Below are 20,718 nucleotides of genomic sequence, written 5' to 3'. Positions count from 1 at the left end.
TGAAATCAGCAGCCATCATCCTCCCGTCATTTTGGTAAGGTTTGTTCGGGTCCACATTTGTGAAAGCATCAGATAAAAATAGCTGCTAAATAAATGTAAGATAATTTTTGATTACGCTGAATCCTTCATCAGTGAGCTAATTACTTTTTAAAATCATGTACAAGCTATCAGGTTGTTTTTAAAGCAAATGATATGACATTCAGACATAGAAAACCCTTAAGATGTTCCGATATTTAAATAAAATATAAAGTTTTATTCCACAGCCATGCATGTCCTTACAGACGTAATAAAAAGTTATGTCTACATTTTACAATTCGAAGATCTTCTGCTCCCACAAAAAAATGTGATAAGAGTTAGTCCCATAATTAAAATTTTAAACAACTTTCTTATTTATATAACATATATTCTGTCTTTGCAAAATCTTAAAATATAGTTTTTTGTTTTGTTTGTTTGTTTGTTTGTTTGTTTTTGGTTTTTTGAGACAAGGTTTCTCTGTGTAGCCCTGGCTGTTCTGGAACTTGCTTTGTAGACCAGCCTGGCCTTGAGATCACAGAGATCCACCTGCCTCTGCCTCCCGAGGGCTGGGATTAAAGGCTTGTGACATCGCAACCACGCCAAATATAGTTTTACTAAGAAATTGTTCTCAGTTCCTGAAGTTCCTGGTAGTCTGTGGAAGCATGGGTCCCTGTATTGCTTGAAATGAGGTAAGAGGATGAAAATTCAAATGACTTTCCAGAGGCAATCTTCGAATGTTTACCCTCCATGACTCGGACAACATGCTCCTTCTTAGAGACCCTTTCCTGTAGAACACAGCCCCTCCTACTGACCACTTAGTCCGCCACCACACAAACAACAGCAGCAACTCTGTCATTTACCAGTTCCTAAAGTTACAATTCTTTCCAAATAATCTTAAAACCCAAACAGAAGTCTCACCTATACTGGGTCACTCTTTTGTTTAACGATATTTTAATAAATAAAGTCTACAGCTCAGTTACCGAGCCCTGAAAGCAAATGGCAGAAAACTTCTGAGGAGGCACAGTTACCAATATTTTGGGTTTTTTTTTTTCAGGAGGGAGGGGCTCACTTCTCTAAAATTTAAAAATAAAATCCTTGGCTGTGATTTGTTTAGTCCACTGTAAAAAAAGAAAAGCAGCTTCTCTGCGAGACGACTCAAATGTTAATAAGATGCAAACATCACACTGTACAGTAGAACAAACCCATGGTTTCTGACTGCCGAGCCGGATGCTCATCAACAGTAAGACATGAAGCCGTTCAAGGACAAGCCGGCTGCTCAGGCACCCCATTTAAACAGTGCCACTTTCTGAGTCTTTTCATCTTGATTGGGTCATTCACAGCTCTACTGTTCGTTTTGTTGGTTGTTTTTTTTTTTAATGGTCTCTTCATGTGGCCATTTTGCAATATCTGCATTTTTACAACTATCGGGACTGCTTTCATCCTGCCAGAGGTAGATGCGCACATCTGTATGTGCTTACAAATGCTTGCCTGATGGAAATGACGACCTCACGCCATGTCAACGTGATGCTCTCACGGCTGGTGGATCTACTGGGTCTACAGAGATGGTACTGCAGAATGTTCTGATGGGTTCTTATTAATACAGCCATTACATGAGGGGAGAGCATGGCTGAAACGAGATATGTGGGCACAAATCAATACAACGGCATGATTGATTCAGGTTCCTGATGCACATAACCTGAAGCCGACTAAACACTGGTCTACAACCGGAATTATGAACAGACAATGAAAATACCAAACCAAGTAGATAAACGACAAGGTGGAAGATTCTGGAACTATAGAAGCACGTTAGAGTTAACAAACACACTTACAGATTCTAAAGCTGATTAAGCTGACAACTTTGGTTCCAACAGGAATGCTCTGCGACACCAGGGGCACCTGTCCAACTTTGAACTATAAAAGTAACGTTTTTCAGTGCAAAAATACTATTGCTATCAGTAAATAGCAATGACACAATAAACACACGAAACACTTAAAGACAAAATATCCTGAAAATATGTTTTCAACAGAAAAAGTAAATTTTGTAGACAGGCATGGTGGTATACACCTGTAATCCCAGAACACAGGAGGTTCAGATGCTTGTTAGTTCACGGCCAGCCTGAGCTATATTCAGAAGTAAAAAGTCATGTTTCCTCTTGCAGTAGGCTATGACAGGTTGTTTGCTCCTTTGATCGTGAGTCTAGATGTGAGGGTGTTTAAACACTCCCTGCTCGTAAACAAACTTAACATTTCTACAGTTCATCATGTTTCTTCTTAAATGGCCACTGTGGATGTCCCAGAACGTGCTCTGCAGCCTGAAGGACAAGGTACATGAATTCTTCTACATCAAAAGAGTAATTGGTAAATTTCGGGTGTTCTCCCAGCGTTGGATGGTGCCCCTGCAGAGACAAGCCAGGACAAAACCCAAAGTCACTGAAGGTGTGTCTTTTCTACAGAAATGAATTCATTTTACTTTGGCTAAAGCAACTATTTTAACTTATGCTATTCAACAGAGGTTGGCAAGCTTTTTCCACAGAGGTCCCAATAATATATTCAGCACTGTCAACATCTGTTCTAAGACACAGATGCTCTGCCAAGGAAATGCACAAGCAAAACCAGACAATATGCAGACAAATGTGGCTGCTCCCAATAAAACTTTATTTACAAAAGCAATGGATGGGCCAGATTTATACGACAGAGCTACAGTTTGCTGGCGGCTGCTATATATAATCTGATGTAAGCTGTTTTAACAATATGGAGGTTTTCTCCAATTTGCAAATATAAAATACACCTCAGTTTTTAAGAGACGAACACTGTATCTTTGAGACTCAGCAGTGGCTCTCATGTTAATTACTAGACTCCAAACCATTTGACTGGATGTTACCTTATCTTGAGGAAACACTTTGCTGGGCTTCCGCCAGGTGATGTAGTGGACGCCTCTGAGCCTGGCCAGGTCTAAGTAACAGCGCTCATCTTCACAGTTGTACCTAAGGACACAAGGGTGTCATAAAATTACGCTTTTGTCTAGGGGGTTGCCCAATGTGTAACAATCTAGGAGGGAAAAATCATCCCCCAAGTATGGTCTTACTAGACCATTTTTACAAACATGCTCAGGGTGAGGAGACCATAAGTCTGTGGTCTGTGGTGACATGAATAGGCACTGGGTATGATCCCCAGCACTGCAAAACAACTTAAATTAGTATTCTCAGAACCTTACTTTAATTTTAAGAGAATAGAGTAAGGTCGAGGAGTGGGCACCTTATTCAGTAGGTTCTACTGCCTACGGACTGGAGATTATCTTGAAAGATATTATCTTTACATACATGAAAAATGGAGTTAGGGAGGTAACCCATTCAAGGTTAGACAACTGTTTAACGAAGGAAGCAAAATCCCATCCCAGCTCTGCTGGGCTCCAGTATCTCCCTTGTTTTCCCTTCCCTTCCTCCTTTCTTCCATCCTCCCCTCTCCTCCTCAAGGGCAAATGAATTAAGACAGAATTCCCATTCACCTTCTACCTCACCAATTGCTCGAAAATGTCAAGCAGAATATTAGAAGTTTGTAACAAGCTTCCATTCAGTAGTCTTCTTATGGACCCATCCCCTCCCCGGCTCTGCCTCATACATGCTGGGTAAGCAATCCACCTTTGGAGATGGTGCCTCTGCTATCCCTGCCATCGCTACCCTGTTCTCTCTCAGCAGAGTAATTATACTGGTCACAGAGAGGGAAGGGCTCACAGTGTAAGAGGTGGATGGCAGTGAACTCGGTGTTGGGAAACCACAAGACTACATCCTGGGAACGGTGCTGAGGCTGCAGGGAAGGAGGGAGTAACTGCTTCCTAAGAGTGCTGGCAGACCTCAGACCTTTTAGCTTGAGGTTGCTTGCCTTTTCCAAATTACCACCATGATGTAGCTTGACGGGAGTCTGCTAGGCCAGCCAATGCCCAGGTGGGAACTCTTAGCTCAGAACCTGATGCGTAAACTCCCCATGGAAAGTTGCCCCTGTACTCACAGCTCGAATACAGCAGCCCAGTCTGGAAGGAAAAGTAAGTGGGTAAGGCCAGCTCCGTGCATGCCAATAAATATGTCCGTGTTGTGTGTGATCCTCAGCTGATCTAAAAACCCGAGCTCTCTGCAACATGGGATAACACAAGAGAGAAACAAAGGGTGAGTGAGGTCACGACCCACAGTGACAGTGTTTGTACTTGTGTGTCATAGTCTATATCCATGCCTTTAGGACAACTTCAAATGCACTCCAGTATTTAATAATCTAATTCATTCTTTTGGTAACACATTCTTTAGCCCAAACTTTCTGTTTTTCAAGGGAACATTAATAAAAAAAAATCATTACACATGATATCAACATCATTACAGAAATAGATATAATTCAAATAAAAGGTGCCATTCAGATGTACGTGGAAAGATAACACTGCAGGGCAGAGCTCCTAGCAGGAAGCCCCACTCTTCCCTCTTCCTGGAAAAGGGGATACGAGCAAGTGCTAACGAGACACCAGAATACCCCAAGCTGAAAACTACTCTCATTAAGCAATAAAAGAACTTTTTAAAAATGAGAATGGGGGTGCTGGAGAGATGGCTGAGCAGTTCAGAGCACTGGCTGCCCTTCCAGAGGGTCTGAGTTCAATTCCCAGCAACCACACGGCAGTTCACAACCATCCGCTACTTCAGTTCCAAGGGATTAGAAACACTCCCCTGGCCCTCTCCATCACAGCAGACATGCAGTACATAGGCACACATACATGCAGGCAAAGTGCCCATACACATAAAAGCAAAAAATAAAGTGAAAAAGAGAATAAATTATGTGATGTGTGTTACTCAGTGTCATATACTTAAGATGATCTCAGATGCAACAAGCCATTGTCTGTCTTTGCAGGAGGCTAAGATTTCACAGCTGTTCTTTAAAGCCAGTGTAATGTAAGGATAGAAAACCGTGTATGTGGAGGGGTAGGGACCAGAGATGAACATAGGAAAAGCAGCAGCAAAGGAGCCCACCAGCCTATGTGTGCTTTGTTCTGCCAGGAGAGCATGCTCTCAAAAGCACATTACAAAACTGGAGAGGCAGGTGTATATGCCAATCACCCATAAACGGTCACTGCATACCTCATCCCTCGCTTCCCTTCTTGCCGACTTAGAGTCAGGCAGACTCTGGTCTATACTGTAACACCAGCAGATGCAGACACGCCCACTGGAAATCAGTCCACAGACATGTACTGGAGTGAGGCTAGGAATGAAAACTGGAATGTGGTGTTGGGGGAGGGGGGCACTGAATAGTCACAGAAGAATAGGTATCCAAAGTCGAGAATGATAAAGATCTCTCTCAGAAAGGAAGGTAAATTCTTTCTTAAATCAGGTTTTAAAAACAAACCAAAAACAAAACAAAGAAACAGGAAAGGAAGACACTCTCTCTGTCTGTCTGACACCAGGGAAAGGTGTCTCTGTTTGCCTAGGACTGTAAACTGGTACCAAGGTGAGGACGGTGTGATGGTGAATTCTGATTGATTTGACCCATTGTAGACTCACACAGGATGGGCGTCTCCATGAAGAACTGTCTAGATTAGGTTGGTCCGTCGGAATACTGTGAGGGGTTTTCTTAAGTGGGTTGTGGTGGGAAGACCCACCCTGAATATGGGCAGTGCCATTTCATGGCCAGGTCCAGGACTGAATGAAAAGGGGAGAGCAACTGTTCTCTGGCATGTAGGCATGAATTCACTGCCCTCTGCTCGGAGGCTGTGAATGTAATGTGACTAGCTACTTCAAGTTCCTACATCTGGACTCCCAACATGATGGACTGTAGCCTGGAATTAGGGGGCAAATAAACCTTACTCTCTTCGGTTGTTTGTGTCAAGGTATTTTTATTCCAGCAGCAGAGAAGGAAGCCAAGACAGATGTGTTTGCTCAGGTACACACAGGTAAACCCCTGGACTTGCCAGCTGGAGCACCATCTTGGACTGGAAGTCACAGAGGCCAATGCTAATCAGTTATTAATGATCACCACAGACTGACAAGGTATGGATTTGTTTTCCTTGCTTTACCAGGAAAATGTTCACACAGCCTTGAAAGCCGGCAGTGGCCCAGCATCAGAGGTGCTGCCTCTCTGGCTCCTTCAGGTTGATGCCAGGCCTCTATCTTGGCCACACATGTCCTTGTGTGCCAATGGAAGAAGCCACCCTGTGACACAGAGGAGTGGTATATCCTCAAAGCACAGCGTACAGCTGTGGGCATAAGTTGAGAGAAAGCCAGTGAGACATAACAGGAAGCCTTCACATGCAGGGACTCTCTGACAGCCTCACAGGTCTCCAACATAAGAGGCACACTGTCTGCCATACCTGCACCCCAGTTTTGAAGCCCAGGGGTCAGCTCACGGTCACACACATGCTTAAGGACTCTTCATCCATTTAGGAAGTAGGAGCTGATGAGTGCAGTGTAGCACTCCCAAGCTTATGTAGCGGAAGGAAGTACATCTATGGCAGGGTATCATCTGCAGGGTGTGTGCGTGTGCGTGTGTGTGTGTGCATGTGTGCGTGTGTGTGTGCACGTGTGTGTGTGCGTGTGTGTGCGTGTGTGTGTGTTTAATATAGAAAAAACTAGCAACTGTCATAAATTTGGGTTGTGATCATGGGAATATGAGGATTAGAGCAAATTTTGCTTCTTCTTTGCGTCTTTCCTTTGGGGCTTTCTTTTTGAATTTTCAAAATTAGATTTATTCATTTTATTTTATGTGTGTGTTTGGCCGGCATGTATGTTTGTGTACCGTGTGTGTGTTTGGTGCCCTCCAGAGGTCAGAAAAGGGCATTGGCATCTTTGAAACTTTAGTAAACAGCTGCTTCACCACCATGTGAGTGCTGGGCACCAAGCCTGGGTTTTCTGCAAGAGCGGCAAGTGCTCTTAACCACTGACCATCTCTCCAGCCCCGTTTCATCTCTCTACACTGCTAGACTTCTGCTACCTGGAGGATGTGCTGTCATTACAGTGTGACTGTTCTCAAATCAGCAGAAAGTCCTAGACAGCAGTAAGGAGCATGCTCTCATTCTAAGTCTTTTGGTTAAACCAGAATTTAAAAAGAAATATAAATATTATTTTATAAGTGTTTTTTAATGAATTGTCTTTGATATTTAAATGTATTAGCTAACAGGGTAAGCTAGAATATATATATATATATATATGTATATATATATATATATATGTATGTATGTATAGGTGTGCAGGTGCAAATGTCTATAAATGTGAATATAAGTATATATGTGTGTGCATGTTAAAATTTAATACTGGCTGCTAACTTTTAAAAATTCAAAAATTTCAAGTGAAAAATCTGGATTTATGATTTCTCCAGAAAAATAAGATTGTACCTGAATAGGAGACCTCAGAAAGCTCAGTTGCCCACCCCCCCTCCGAACCCTCCGTTTGACTTAATGATAGTGTCTGAGTTTCACTCCTTGAACTACAAGGGCCAAGAATGCCCACTGCAGAAGTGCTATGTACCCACCAGGGAGTGCCTCAATCTAGAGGTAAGAGCATCTGCCCAGCCCAAGGCTCACCTGTATTTGTAATCAACAATCCGGACCTCAAATGTGGATACTGTTTTCAGTGCATTCACCAGCTAGAAAAACAGAAAAAAACATGCAGAATTATTCCTTTCTGATACTATCCATTTCTTTTGCCCTGAAGCCAGCCACACCTGCCATGTGTATGTGGGGGGGGGTGCGCATTCGCCTGTGTTATACATACAGAAGCCAGAGGACGTTGATGTCTTCCTCCATCACTTTCCATGTCACTATTTTATTTTGTGGTATGTGTGTGCTACACATGTCTGTGTGGATGTGTGAACGTGTATCTACAGGTATATATGTATTTGGAGACCCAAGGGCAACCTCAAGTGTTGTTCCTTCATGATTCTTCAACTATATTTTCTGGGATTCTCTCCTTGAACCAGAAGCCCACCGATTTAGACTGTTCATTCTGTGAGCTTTGCGTATCCACCTGTCTCTACTGCCCACCCCACCTCCTGGTCCCATGGTGGAGAATGCCACCACACTTGGCTTTTGTATGTGGGTTCTAGGGATCTAGACTCAGGTTCTCATGCCTGCATAACAGGAACTTTATAGACTGAGCTATTTTTCTAGTCCCTTCTCCTCTTTAATATTCTGAGAAAGGGGTCTCTCATTGAATCCAAAGCCCACTGTTTTGACAGCTTGCTGGTCAGTGAGCTCCCAGCATCTGCATGCTGCTGTTCTCCAATATTGGAGTTATAGTTACATGCAGCCTGGCTTTTACATCCGTGCTGGGCATTTGAACTTAGGTTCAAATGAAAAAAGCCTGGATACTGTATATGGGTTCTGGGGTCAAACTCAGGTTTTCATGCTCGTGTGGTAAGCACTTGACCCACTGAGCCATCTTTCCAACTCCTAAAGTTTATTAATTTTTGCAGATAAAAATTTGTTTGAATTAAGCATCATTTGTCCCTATCATTTTAGACCGTATCTGAATGCAAACATTGACCCTATCTTTTGAATTCATGACCCTGTTTCCCTATAATTTCACAGCCACTGGGTGCTTTGAGGACGAGGGGACAATGCTCTGGACACTATGCTGAGATGGCTCTTTCCAGCCAATGCCTCTTTCCAAACAAACCACAGGGAGTTTGAACCCCATCTTCTGGAAATGTATTGACAGGCAAAAACAAATACTATTTCCATGTAATTTCTCAAATCACTTCTGGCTAATGTTCTGGCAGACAGAGAGCACCAGGGCAGAGTAAGATCCTGTCAGAGCAGCATCATGATTCTGCAGCCCCTCAGAGCACTGGAACTGATCCTGTAATGGTTTGCATCTCTATCAGGTAGTCCTGCACAACAATAGCAACATCAACGGTCACAGAAAGCATTGATCTGGGCAGTGGTAGGGAGTCTGACCAAGATGAATCAGGGCCCTTGGCTCAATCCCTGACACAGAAGGAGAGAGAGAGCGTGCGGGAGAGAGGAAGAGGGGGAGGGAACCAAATCCTGCTCTTCTCACCACACAATCTCTGATCTTAAGTAGTGCCTATGAGTCATCAAATGCAATCTAATTAGTGGCTCCATTTTATCCATATGTATGCACAACTGCACAACACACATGCAGCCACAAGACGAACTTACAAAGAGCCACTTTACCCCCAGAAGAGAATTAATTAGGAAGCATGAGATTTAGTCATTTAGCAAGGTGGACTCACATCAAAGGAATTCCATGGGTCTGAGAGTCCTTTCTCTAATTTCCAACCACACACGATTATCTCAACAGACCTTGCACTGGGCCAAGTTTGCAGTAACCACCATTTAACCAGACCACCTGGGAGCCAGGCTGTAGTCCTAGCAGTTATGAGGCTGAGTCAGTAGGATTGTGAGTTCAAGAACAGTTAAGCCTACATATTGGGTTCAAGGTCAGCCTGGGCTACACAAACCTGAGTCTTATTCCCTGTTCACTAATCCGTCTAGTCAAAGTACTGCTGTCCTTGTCATGCACATTTTTTTGGAACCCATAACCTGTCTTGAAGGAAGAGCAACATCCTGGGTACTCTTGGGTTGCGTTTTGGAGCAAAATTACTAATCTCACCTCAAATCATTTGTGCAGACTGCCTAGAGAGTCTGAAAGAGTCTGAGAGAGTCAACGCCACTGGCTCGATGCTATTCCCTGACCTGCCCTTTCCTGATGGCCTGGACTCACAGGTACACTCAGCCTCCTCTTGCACGTCTCTGTTGTGACAGTGGGACAAGAGTGAAGGACAGCCTCGGGGCCAGGCTCCCTTGATCATCTGCTCAGTCTGAGGCGGGATCCAATCTATGATCTTGCACTGCTGAAAGGAACTGGATGCCTGGGAGCAGTTTCCAAGACATCCAGCCATTCAAATGAATGGAATCTCTTCCAATTGCATGTGTTGCCGGATGCTACAGAGATACCAAGTGATATATAAATCACCTTCTAAAAAGTATGCTTGCCTGTTGTTACTAGTTTGCCTGGAGAATGTTCAGCCTCCTGTTGCAGTCCAGACAAGACTCATGGTTTTGTTCGGCCTTGGTTTTGCCTGTATTCTACATAGAGCTGCTGCAGATGTACATTTACAGTAAAGCTAGTCTGGATGGGGAAGGAGTTTGGAAAAGCAGCTAAAGACAGTAGTTGCAGTAAGCATACACCATTAGGTATCTCTAGAAACCAAGAGTTACAAATTAAACACTTTTAATGCAATATGGAAAATACAGTAATTAGCCTTGGGAAGCATAGTCACTACGATAACATTAAAAGTTCACACCAAAACACTAACCTCATTTTGATTCAGTATTTTCCGGTATTCTGTGCTGCGTGCAAGAATGGTAACTCGAACTTTCCCATCCTGTGAGCAAAATAAAAAAATTGGAATAATATTGGATGTGCTCAGATAAAAAAAAAAATGCCCCACCCCCCAGTCTCAAATGCAATTTCCCAGAGAGGTAAAACTCACTGAGGACATACTTAGTAAATGGGGACTATTAGCCCGAGTCCTCAACGGCTGTCTCAGGAACATTACTCAGCTCTGCAAAGCGACAAACCCTGTCATTTCTTGCAGTATAGAGGGAAATGGAAGGTATTATGTTCACATAAGTCAAGTACAGAAAGAGAAATACTGCATGCTCTCCCTCAGATGCAGCAGGTAAAAGAACTGATCTAAGAGATGTGTACAATAGAATAGTGGGGAATACCAGAGAAGTAGAGAGCGTACTAGGGGGCGGTGGACACTGGGACGGATGGGGGAAGGAAACACTCAGGGTGGTTACTGGAAACGCATTACAGATATTGGAGGATCAAGGTCTGTTGTCAATGTCACTGTAGTTATTGGGCAATACAGTAATATATTGTCTATTTCCAAAAAGCTCGGGGAGAAGATTTGAAATGCTCTCACAACAAAGACATGATCAATGCTTGAGGCAACACAAATGCTTTGATAATTACACTGTGTCAAAATATAACACTGTACCCCAGAAATGTGCACAGTTATATGTCAATTACGAACACATATAAGTTAGTCATGGAAGACATTATTACTTGGTTGTTGGTTGGTAGAGTAGATATTTTTTTTAATTTTTTTATGACTTATTTATCTTTATTTTATGTGCATTGGTGTAAAGGTGTTGGATCCTCTGGAACTGGATTTTCAGACACTTGTGAGCTGCCATGTGGGTGCTGGGAATTGAACCCGGGTCCTCTGGAAGAGCAGTCAGTGCTCTTAACCGCTGAGCCATTTCTCCAACCCGAGTAGATATTTTTTAAAGCAGGGATCATAGGAGTTAAATGAGAGAAGGTAGGGAGACGTGGGCAAAGAAATAGACGAAGACAAGGAGAACAATGCGTATTCTTACAGCACCCTTTAGCTTATTTTCAGTGGCTACAGACCCCGGAATTCAGAGGCTCCCACATCAGTCAGCATTATCATAGCAAACACTGCCTCCTGGTGTGTGCTTCTCTCCAAGGTGACAATCAAGAGCTGGACAATCAAGCCTACTAAGAGCTGCAGTATATCCATTACCTTGGGTCCCTCTTGGGTAATGTTCAGCCTGTGCAGCACATGCTGGGAGAAGGCCCTGAACAAGCCAGTGTTCTGACAGCCAGAGATCTAAAACAAAAGCACCAGGTCACGTGACAGCGAATACTCCTGCCCTGGGATCTCAGCTGAGCTCTAAAGATAGGAATGCCATCTTAGATGCTTACCAGAGGTGTGTTATAGAACAGCCCGTACCGCATGCGGGGCAGCAACGAAAACACAGCTTCTTTAAAGCACACCTAAGAAAGAAGACAGTTTAGAAGACCACACAGTAATGCACACATAACTGTGTGCATCCTTTACAGGACAGCACAGTGAGTGTGCACAGTATGTGTGCACCCTTCATAGGACAGAACAGTGAGTGTGCATCCTTTGTAGGACAGCACAGTGAGTGTGCACGGTATGTGTGCACCCTTCATAGGACAGAACAGTGAGTGTGCATCCTTTGTGGGACAGCACAGTGAGTGTGCACGGTATGTGTGCACCCTTCATAGGACAGAACAGTGAGTGTGCATCCTTTGTAGGACAGCACAGTGAGTGTGCACCCTTTGTAGGACAGCACAGTAAGTGTGCACGGTATGTGTGCACCCTTCGCAGGACAGCACAGTAAGTGTGCATCCTTCGTAGGACAGCACAGTGAGTGTGCACCCTTCATAGGACAGCACAGTAAGTGTGCACCCTTCGCAGGACAGCACAGTAAGTGTGCACCCTTCGTAGGACAGCACAGTAAGTGTGCACGGTATGTGTGTACCCTTCATAGGACAGCACAGTAAATGTGAACCCTTCGTAGGACAGCACAGTGAGTGTGCATAGAATGTGTGCACCCTTCATAGGACAGCACAGTGAGTGTGCATAGTATGTGTGCACCCTTTGTAGAACAGCACAGTAAGTGTGAACCCTTCACAGGACAGCACAGTAAGTGTGCACCTTTTGTAGGACAGCACACTGAGTGTGCACAGTAAGTATGCACGCTTCATAGGACAGCACAGTGAGTGTGCATAGTAAGTGTGCACCCTTCACAAGATAGCACAGTTAGTGTGCACCCTTCACAAAAAAAAAAAAAGCAGTCCTCATTTTAGAAAGTAAATTTTAACTTTCTATCTTGGACCAAAATAGTCTTACTAGCAAACTATGTTGAAGAAAATAAAACATATTTTTGGAAGGTTTATAGAAAGAAGGTTGGAAGGTTTATTTCCAAGAATTCTAGCTGTAGTTTAAAAGAAGTGAGAAATCAATGGTAACAGTCAAGAGAAATTCAAATTAAATATTTATTATATGAGTCATTTGCACCTGACACTTACTTAAAGACATTTCAATAGGTTTTCAAGTACCTTTTTGGAATCATAGGTTTTCAAATGTATGACGTCATAATCAGTAAATGCTTTCCAGGTATCCGAGAACAGGTCACCATACCCATAAGTGCTCTGAAGAAGGAAACAACAGGTTAATGTCACCAGAGGATGCTTAAGAGGACACATACATATGACATCATTTGTATACATGATAATATGCTCACTGAACAAAGTCCATCGTAGTAAGTAGATTGTGTTTGGAAAGAAAGTTCAAAGCAGAAAAATGGCTTGAAAGTTTAAAGACTAAATGGATATTCTCCGCATTAAATAATGAACAATGTGACAATATCCCATTCACATTAATAACGTCACTAGCAACATCACATTATACAACATACAGTACTAACAGTATCTGGGATACTTCCCATGCCCCAGGCATTGTTCTAAGCACTATAGATTATTAATTCAGCAAACAATCTTGCAAACTCTAGGGTCCTCAGCCTTATTTTATACATGAGGAAATCGCATATAAATTCAAATAACTTTCTTAAATTATGGAGCTGGTGGGTTACAGGGATGTGGCCAAACCCAGTCTGTGGCCTCAGACTTCATGCTCAGACTCTATGACAGCTGCTTCTCCGTGGGAACCTGTCCTAATGTATTTACCAAGCGCATCTCCTTCCTGGAAGGCAGAAGCTAACTATGAGCTCTCCTGGGTAAAGGGAGGCGCTCCGACAGTTTGAAATGGTGTGACTTAGACTGAAGAACTCAGCCGAGAGATGGAAGGAACACAGCCATGAGGCTGCATTCGAAGTCTGCCATTGCTTGTCCATTGTGCTAAGTTTCCTTATGCTTATAGAAGGCTTCTCTTTTTCTATGATTTAAAGTGTTCCTGCTTCTCCTATTGTACATGTTTCCACGGTATGGAGAATTGTTTCTTCAGCGACAGTCCAATACAGACCTTCAAGACCATCTCCAATCAAACTGTCCTGTTCTTGCTCAATATTAAATAAAGAACAATTAAAAGAAGTAAACTTATACAGTTTCTGGAGACAAAATACTTTAGATAAAATAAGGGACATCTGAAAGGATTTTTAATAATAAAATAGAGTGATTCTGACTGCCCCTTCCCGGGGAACTTGTGGATTATTAGAGATATAATCACATATAGAAACAAATTCAAATTATCTAGCACAGTGGAGGGTGGGGCGACTTCCCACTCATACTAAAGAATATTTGGATATTCGTCAACGGGACAAAAAGAAGAAAATTCTGCTATGCGGGTCTCAGATTTGAACACGGGCAGAACCTCAGCCACACAAAGGCGACTTGTAGGACTCTGCCCACAGGAGTGCTGAGGGTGAGTGGGTAAAAGAGGACACTGTCAGCCCTCTGGATCTGACGGTTCATTCACACCCATAGGAACCAGTCAGAAAAGTGACTGTGCCTTTGCTGAATATATACAGACCTTTTCTCTTTGCCACTATAGTATAAAGACTGTTCGCATATACCGGGCTATGTAAGCAAGCTAGAGGTAGTTCCAGAGCATCTAGCAGGATATGAATGGCCACATGCAATTCTAGACCACTTAAACACAGAGGACTTGGGCATCCAAGGATTTAGGTGTGCAGAGTGGGCCTTGTAATCCCCCACAGTTACAGGGAGAATACTGTATATGGCAAAGATGTTTATAGCATCCAGTACATAGCTCAGAATCAGAAGCATGAAGTGTGGGGTGGAGAGAGATGAACACACGCAGGAAAACCATCTAATGAAAAAATGCTGCCCCCACTCAGAAAAGGACATGGAAAGATGCCCTTGTAATCTCAGAGCATATTTTATATAATGATACAAATAAATCTTTACACAAATGATATGCATAGAGATCTTTATACAAATCCTGATAAATTTTTGTTTAAGGATATATTTACATTTATTCAAATAAAAAGTCTTGAAGGGCCTTACACATATGCTAATGGCTTCTACCCTAAGGGGACAAGGAAATTGGAGGAGGAAGAAAAGACTTTAAAAGAAAAGAAAACCTCATATGTGTCCACATTGGTTGATGTCATGATAATGGGTTATTATTTCTATAATTAAATAATAACAGCAAAGATGTTCCAAATTCTCAACACCAGAAAAGAAGGGCCCTTCTATGATTTAGGCGACTGAAGGCTTTGCCTCGGGACCAACTGTGGCAGTATCAGTGTTCGTGAACTTAAGGCAGTGGTTCTCAACCTTCCTAATGCTGTGACCCTTCAATATAATTCCTCATGTTGTAGTGACCCCAAACCATAAAATTACTTTCAGTGCTACTTCAAAACTGTAATCTTGTTGTTATTAATCATAATGTAAATGTCTTGTTTTTTTTCCGGTGGTCATAGGTGACCCCTGTGAAAGGGTCATTTGACCCTCAAAGGAGTCATGAATCACAGATTGAGAACCATTAACCTAAGGCTTTGCTAATCAAAACTCAACTGTGAACAATGTAATCATATAATACTGACCCCAGACAACCTAGAGCAGATTCTGGAGCAACTGGGCAGAGCTACTCATATGAAGAACTTGGCTGAGAAGTTAGCAAAGACTTCTTTGACCAAGAGGAGAGTGTAGAATGTTTCTTTACATTGTACGAATATGTGTCACTGTGATTGGTTTAATAAAGAAGCTGACTGGTCAATAGCTGGACAGATTTAGGTGGGACTTGTGGACAAGAAGAGAGTGCAAAGAAGAAGGGGAAAAGGTCCCAGGAGTCTCAAGATGTGGAGGAAGCAGGAGATAAACTTCCTGTACTGAGAAAAGGTACTGAGCCACGTGGTATAGCACAGACAAGAAATATGTATTAATTTAAAACATAAGAATTAGCTAGCAACAAGCCTGAGCTATTGGCTGAGTATTTATAATTAATAATAAGTCTCTATATAGTTATTTGGGAACAGGCTGGTGGGACAAAAAAACAAGTCTGCCTACAGGGGAGGTTTATAAGGGAGAAGCTAGAGGACCAGCAAAGGACAGGGTAAGGCAGGGAAGCCAACCACACTGCTCATCTACATACATGTCACTTATCCATACAGAATGATAGTCGTACTGCCTGAAAATCATGTGTCTTGTTGGCAGGGATCTTCATGGTGACCCTATACCCTGTTCTTCCCCAGCAGACACACAACAGGCAGGACATTTAGATGTTAACTTGCTTTAACTCAGTTCTCTTTGGGAAGATGCACACAGGCATGCAAGATGGTATGAAAAAAGCTTTTAGAAGGAATGTGATAAGTTTCTTTTTACCTCACAAGTTCTTCAGAGGACCATATAGAAGGCGTCTGAGCCCAGCTAGAATCCTTGGCTCTACCCATCCCTAGGTTGCCTTCGAACACTCACCTATCTGTAAAAGACACTAATAAAAGTCCCAATCTAAATTCCCCACTGTGCGGATGTGATTTTTTTTTTTCGGGGCTTTTAAAAAAAGTCTTGTAGAACTGCTGAGAGAGGTTTTACAGAAAAATATGTGTCCCGTTTAAGCAAAAAGAATGAAAGAGAAGGACACTGTCCCCTTTGCTTACAGAAACACTGCCGAAAAATGAAACTGAAGTGGCAGTAAAACTGGCCTCCAGACGGAAATGGAAGTGCCTGCAGAACAGGAGATAAAGAAGGCCAGGGCCTGCCAGGAATGCAGAACCAGTTTTACAAGGACTTGGAGACAGCTACAGCAACTGCCTGTCAAGTAGGGTCAGCAAATGCTTTCTCCCTGTCTGCAAGACTGTTTATGAATTAGCTGGTGTGCTTTGGTCTCTGAAAACGTAGAAGGTACGTGGACAGCTGTTTTCAGACAACGCTGCTTCCGATTTAGATACGTGTGTAAGATTCACTCTAGAGAGTGAGCTAAAAAAGAAAAAAAAAAAAAACCCAGACCACTTAGCATGAAGCTGGCTGTGGCTGTGGCTGGAAAGCTGCTACTAAGCAAAAAGATAGGGACTGGGGTGTAGCTCCGTGGTGGAGTGCTAGCTTCTGCTGAGCATGCAGGAGGCTCTAGGTTCTGGCTCCAGAGCTGGGGGTGGGAGGGGCAGTCCAAAGGACAAAGGAAACAGAAGCGCTACCACCTTGACTCACAGAGGCTTCATGTCTCGGAGAAGCAATGGGGCAGACACTGGAATCTGCATTTGGGAACTCCATCTATGCCAAAGGCAAGGAAATTCTCCACTACTTCATTCTGAAATTCAAAGCACTTGGGATCACACATATCTATGGGATGGGATGAGTCCCAGTTGGTAGAGTGTTTGCTTAGCGTGCTTGAAGCCCCAAGTTCAATTCCTAGCACAATACTTGTACTCTGAACAATCTGAAAGTGGATGTAAGAGAAGCAAAGGGTCATCCTCAGCTACACAGTCAATTCAAGGTCAGCCTGGGCTATGTGAGACCCTGCCTTAAAAAAATCAAAATCCAGCAAAACAGTAACAGCAAAAAAGGACTCATTCATATGTGCCTACCAGGGTGCATACATATATGCCAGGGGACCCGCAGAAACACATTTGAACACATCTATACATGTGCGAGTCTATGGATGGTTAGGCATATATTTAAACATGCATCTTAGACAATTCTGTCTCACAAGGTCAGAGGCACATGGTGGAAGAACACGGCAGAGCCGGTGAAAGGGAGAGATCAGGTGCTTACTTACGGTGTCCCACATCACGATGTACACATCTGTACTGAAGGAATTGTTAACGTGCTGAGTGATGTAGAGATTGAGAAAATCACAGAAGTGGTGGTACATGTTAACACCTAGTGTTGGGAAAGAGGGAAAAATGTCAATAAAGCGAAGAACGCGAAACAGAACAATTTTTTTTCCTATTCTCAAAGATTACATTTTCTTTATTTTTAGTTAAAATCAATGAATAAACATGCTTCTTCCAAATAGGGCTAGACACAGGTACTTGTCAACTTGAAAAAGCATCAAGTTCAAAATCCTACTTTTAAAATTGATTATTTTGAAATCAGGAATGCATTTTCTCCTATACATCAAATCATAAGAGAGCATTAAGTTCCGGGGTTGGGGGGACGACACACCAAATAGATCTATTCAAACGCAGCCAGGAAGACTAATCATTCCTTCCGATTATTCATTTTTTTAAAAATCAATCAAACATCACCTGTACACAGAAGCACGGGCAATAATCACAAACACTAAGACTGCAGTGGTTTTTAACTCTGGTCTGTTTTTCCCTATTTAATCCCTTCTTATATTATCCTTCTTAAAAGTTTTTTGTAAATGGGTGTATTGCCAGCAAGTATGTCTGTGCATCACAAGCATGCCTGGTACCTTTGGAGGCCAGAGGAGGGCACTGAATCTCCTGGAACTGAAATTACAGACCACTTTGAACTGTCATGTGGATGCTGGGAATCGAGCCCAGATCCTCTGGAAGAGCAGCCAGTGTCCTTTATGGCTGAGCTAACTCTCTAGCCCCTGCTTACACTGCTCTTGGGAAAATACTGACCAACTGTTACTTAAAAGAGGCGAGTGTCTCCTGTTCTAATTGCCACAGTGTGAACACTGGAGTTTAAAGAACTATGCTGAAGTCTAACTTAGAGGCTCATGGGCAGCATCTCCAGACAAAGTCTCTAAGTCTGATCTTTATTACTAGAGGTGGGGAATGTGAAATCAGACAGGACGGCATCTCCAAGTGCCTGGAGCACAGTGAGACTTCATGAAGACAGGCAGGAGCTTAGTAGGTCAGAGAACAACAGCAGCCAAAGCCATCACTATTTTTAATTCCCTTGCCAGCCATTAGAAAGACACAAAACAGGGGCCAGCAATTGCCTAATGACCTCAGTTCAATCCCTGGACCCCACATGGTAGAAGGAGAGAACCAGCTACAAGTTGTCCTCTGAACCTAACAAGTTTACTGGTTTGCTTGTGCACATGAGTACACTCACACTAAATAAATAAATGTAAGGACAAAAGAATGACCAGGCAGCGGTGGCACACGTCTGTAATCCCAGCACTCAGGAGGCAGGGGAGGCAGATCTCTGAGTCTGAGGCTAGTCTGGTCTATGGAACAAGTTCCAGGATAGCCAGGGCTACACAGAGAAACCCTGCCTCAATAAACAAACAACAAAGAAGGAGAGGAGGAGAAGCCAGAGAGAGAGGAGAGGGAGGGAGGAAGAAAGAGGAAGCACACTTTTGATTTAGGCATATAGGATCCTGGAAATTGTACAAATATAAATGGGATGTCTTTCTACAAAATAACAAATAAAGCACATAGTTTTCAAATGAAAATGTGAAGTGAAGCCGGCCTTCGAATGAAAATCAGCGACTCTCAAAGCCTGACTTCATTCCCACAGTGAATTATAACACAGAGTGCCAGGAAGAAAGAGGAGTAGACACTCCAGTCTGTGGAAACATTTCCTCAATGAACAATTGCAAGGGATACCTTCTTTTTAAATTACATTTATTTGTTCACGTGTGTGTGCACATACACCGAGTATGTGTGGAGTCAGAAGACAACTTGCAAGAATCGTTTCTCTCCGTTCCCTGTGTGTGTCCCAGGAACCAACCTGAGGCTGTCATACCTGAAGGCTAGCACCTTTACCCACTCAGCCATCTTGCCATCCCTGGAAGGAATAATTTTCTGACTCAGAAAAAATCTTAGCAAAGAGCCTATTTTCAAATTAACAAGGAAAGCTTGCATTAGTGATTGTCCCCTTTCCCTGGGTGGGCACTACAGCCTACCGAAGCTGTCCCACAACATTTAGGGAGTCCCTAACTAGAGTGCAGTATGCGCATGACAGTGTCTGGGAACAAGAGGATTTAAAATGAGGAAGTAAACACGGGCTTCAAGCTGGAGAAATAAGGCACATATTTCTGTTATAATGTTTCTTGTCCCAGAGTAAGACTTGGGAAGCAAAAGAAAACTGGATGATAGTGTAAGTTAGAAGGAAAGGCTGAGTAACAAATCCAGGAAAGAAATGGCACACATATATCTTGGCCCATTCACTCCCATTTTGCAGGCTTTATTGTGCATAATCTGCACACACATTTTATTCCATATGATCTGCATAAATTTCATGCTTCACCCAACTCTCTTACAGGAAGATCACAATGTCTCCTTTGCCACTTTTTCCTTTGCATATTTAAAAAAAAAACAAGTCAGAACCTTGAACAAAACATTTTAAATTCACTTTTATTTCAAAAAGCTAAACTTGTCCAGTTTCTGAATCTAATTTTGTAATATAAGAATAATGACTTCAGACAGCAGAGCACACTAAAACTATGACCAATAAATTATGGTAATTCTCAAGTATTCGTGACAGAGGGTTCTCTGTATTCCACTGTAGGCCGGGTCACTCATGAATTTTGATAGAACATTGCACTGTAATCCCCATCTCTCATAATGAGAGGGACAATATAACATGTTCTGCGTCTCTCCTCTCTAGTCACTAAGTGCCAGAGATAAAGTTATGCTTGCAGGCCAAGACGGCGCACTAAGGGCATGATGGAATCATTTCACATAATGTGATGGTTTCTTCTGGAATACCAAAGGCATAAGATAGCAGGAAGCTGAAACCAGTTCATCTGTGTTAGAAGAGGAAGAGCTACTGTTTTTTATCACACTGCTTTCAACAAATTGAAGAAAGTGACTACTGTCATGCCAACAAACAGACGTGGGCCTGAAGAGACAGCTCAGTGACTGAGAGTACGGGCTGCTCTGCTGAGGACCTGAGTTAGTTCTTAGCACTGGCATGGTGATTCACAACTATCTGAAACTCTGGTTCCTGAGGATCCAACCCCTGTCCTGGCCTCCATGGGCACTGCATGAGTATGGAACACAGACAATCATTTCGGTAAAATACTCGT

At 42.8% G+C, this 20,718-nt stretch overlaps 1 protein-coding gene across 3 annotated transcripts in view; it reads right to left on the bottom strand.

Annotated features, from left to right (window-relative positions):
* Positions 1-232: 232 nt before the first annotated feature.
* Eogt (EGF domain specific O-linked N-acetylglucosamine transferase) overlaps positions 233-20,718 on the bottom strand; it is a 37,758-nt gene continuing 17,272 nt past the window's right edge. For all 3 annotated transcript variants that reach the window (XM_048438436.3, XM_085686774.2, XM_048438437.3), the window contains 9 exons: positions 17,542-17,645; positions 12,906-12,998; positions 11,742-11,813; positions 11,560-11,646; positions 10,321-10,389; positions 7,562-7,623; positions 4,021-4,140; positions 2,897-2,999; positions 233-2,411 (listed from right to left, as the gene is read on the bottom strand). In XM_048438436.3, the coding sequence (XP_048294393.3) occupies positions 2,265-2,411; positions 2,897-2,999; positions 4,021-4,140; positions 7,562-7,623; positions 10,321-10,389; positions 11,560-11,646; positions 11,742-11,813; positions 12,906-12,998; positions 17,542-17,645 (857 nt within the window). In that variant the 3' untranslated portion in view covers positions 233-2,264. The remainder of the gene's footprint in view (positions 2,412-2,896; positions 3,000-4,020; positions 4,141-7,561; positions 7,624-10,320; positions 10,390-11,559; positions 11,647-11,741; positions 11,814-12,905; positions 12,999-17,541; positions 17,646-20,718) is intronic.

This window comes from Myodes glareolus, chromosome 3, assembly GCF_982192425.1.
Source record: "Myodes glareolus chromosome 3, mMyoGla1.1, whole genome shotgun sequence".
NCBI lineage: Eukaryota > Metazoa > Chordata > Mammalia > Rodentia > Cricetidae > Myodes > Myodes glareolus.
This window is presented reverse-complemented; position numbering and strand designations above follow the sequence as displayed.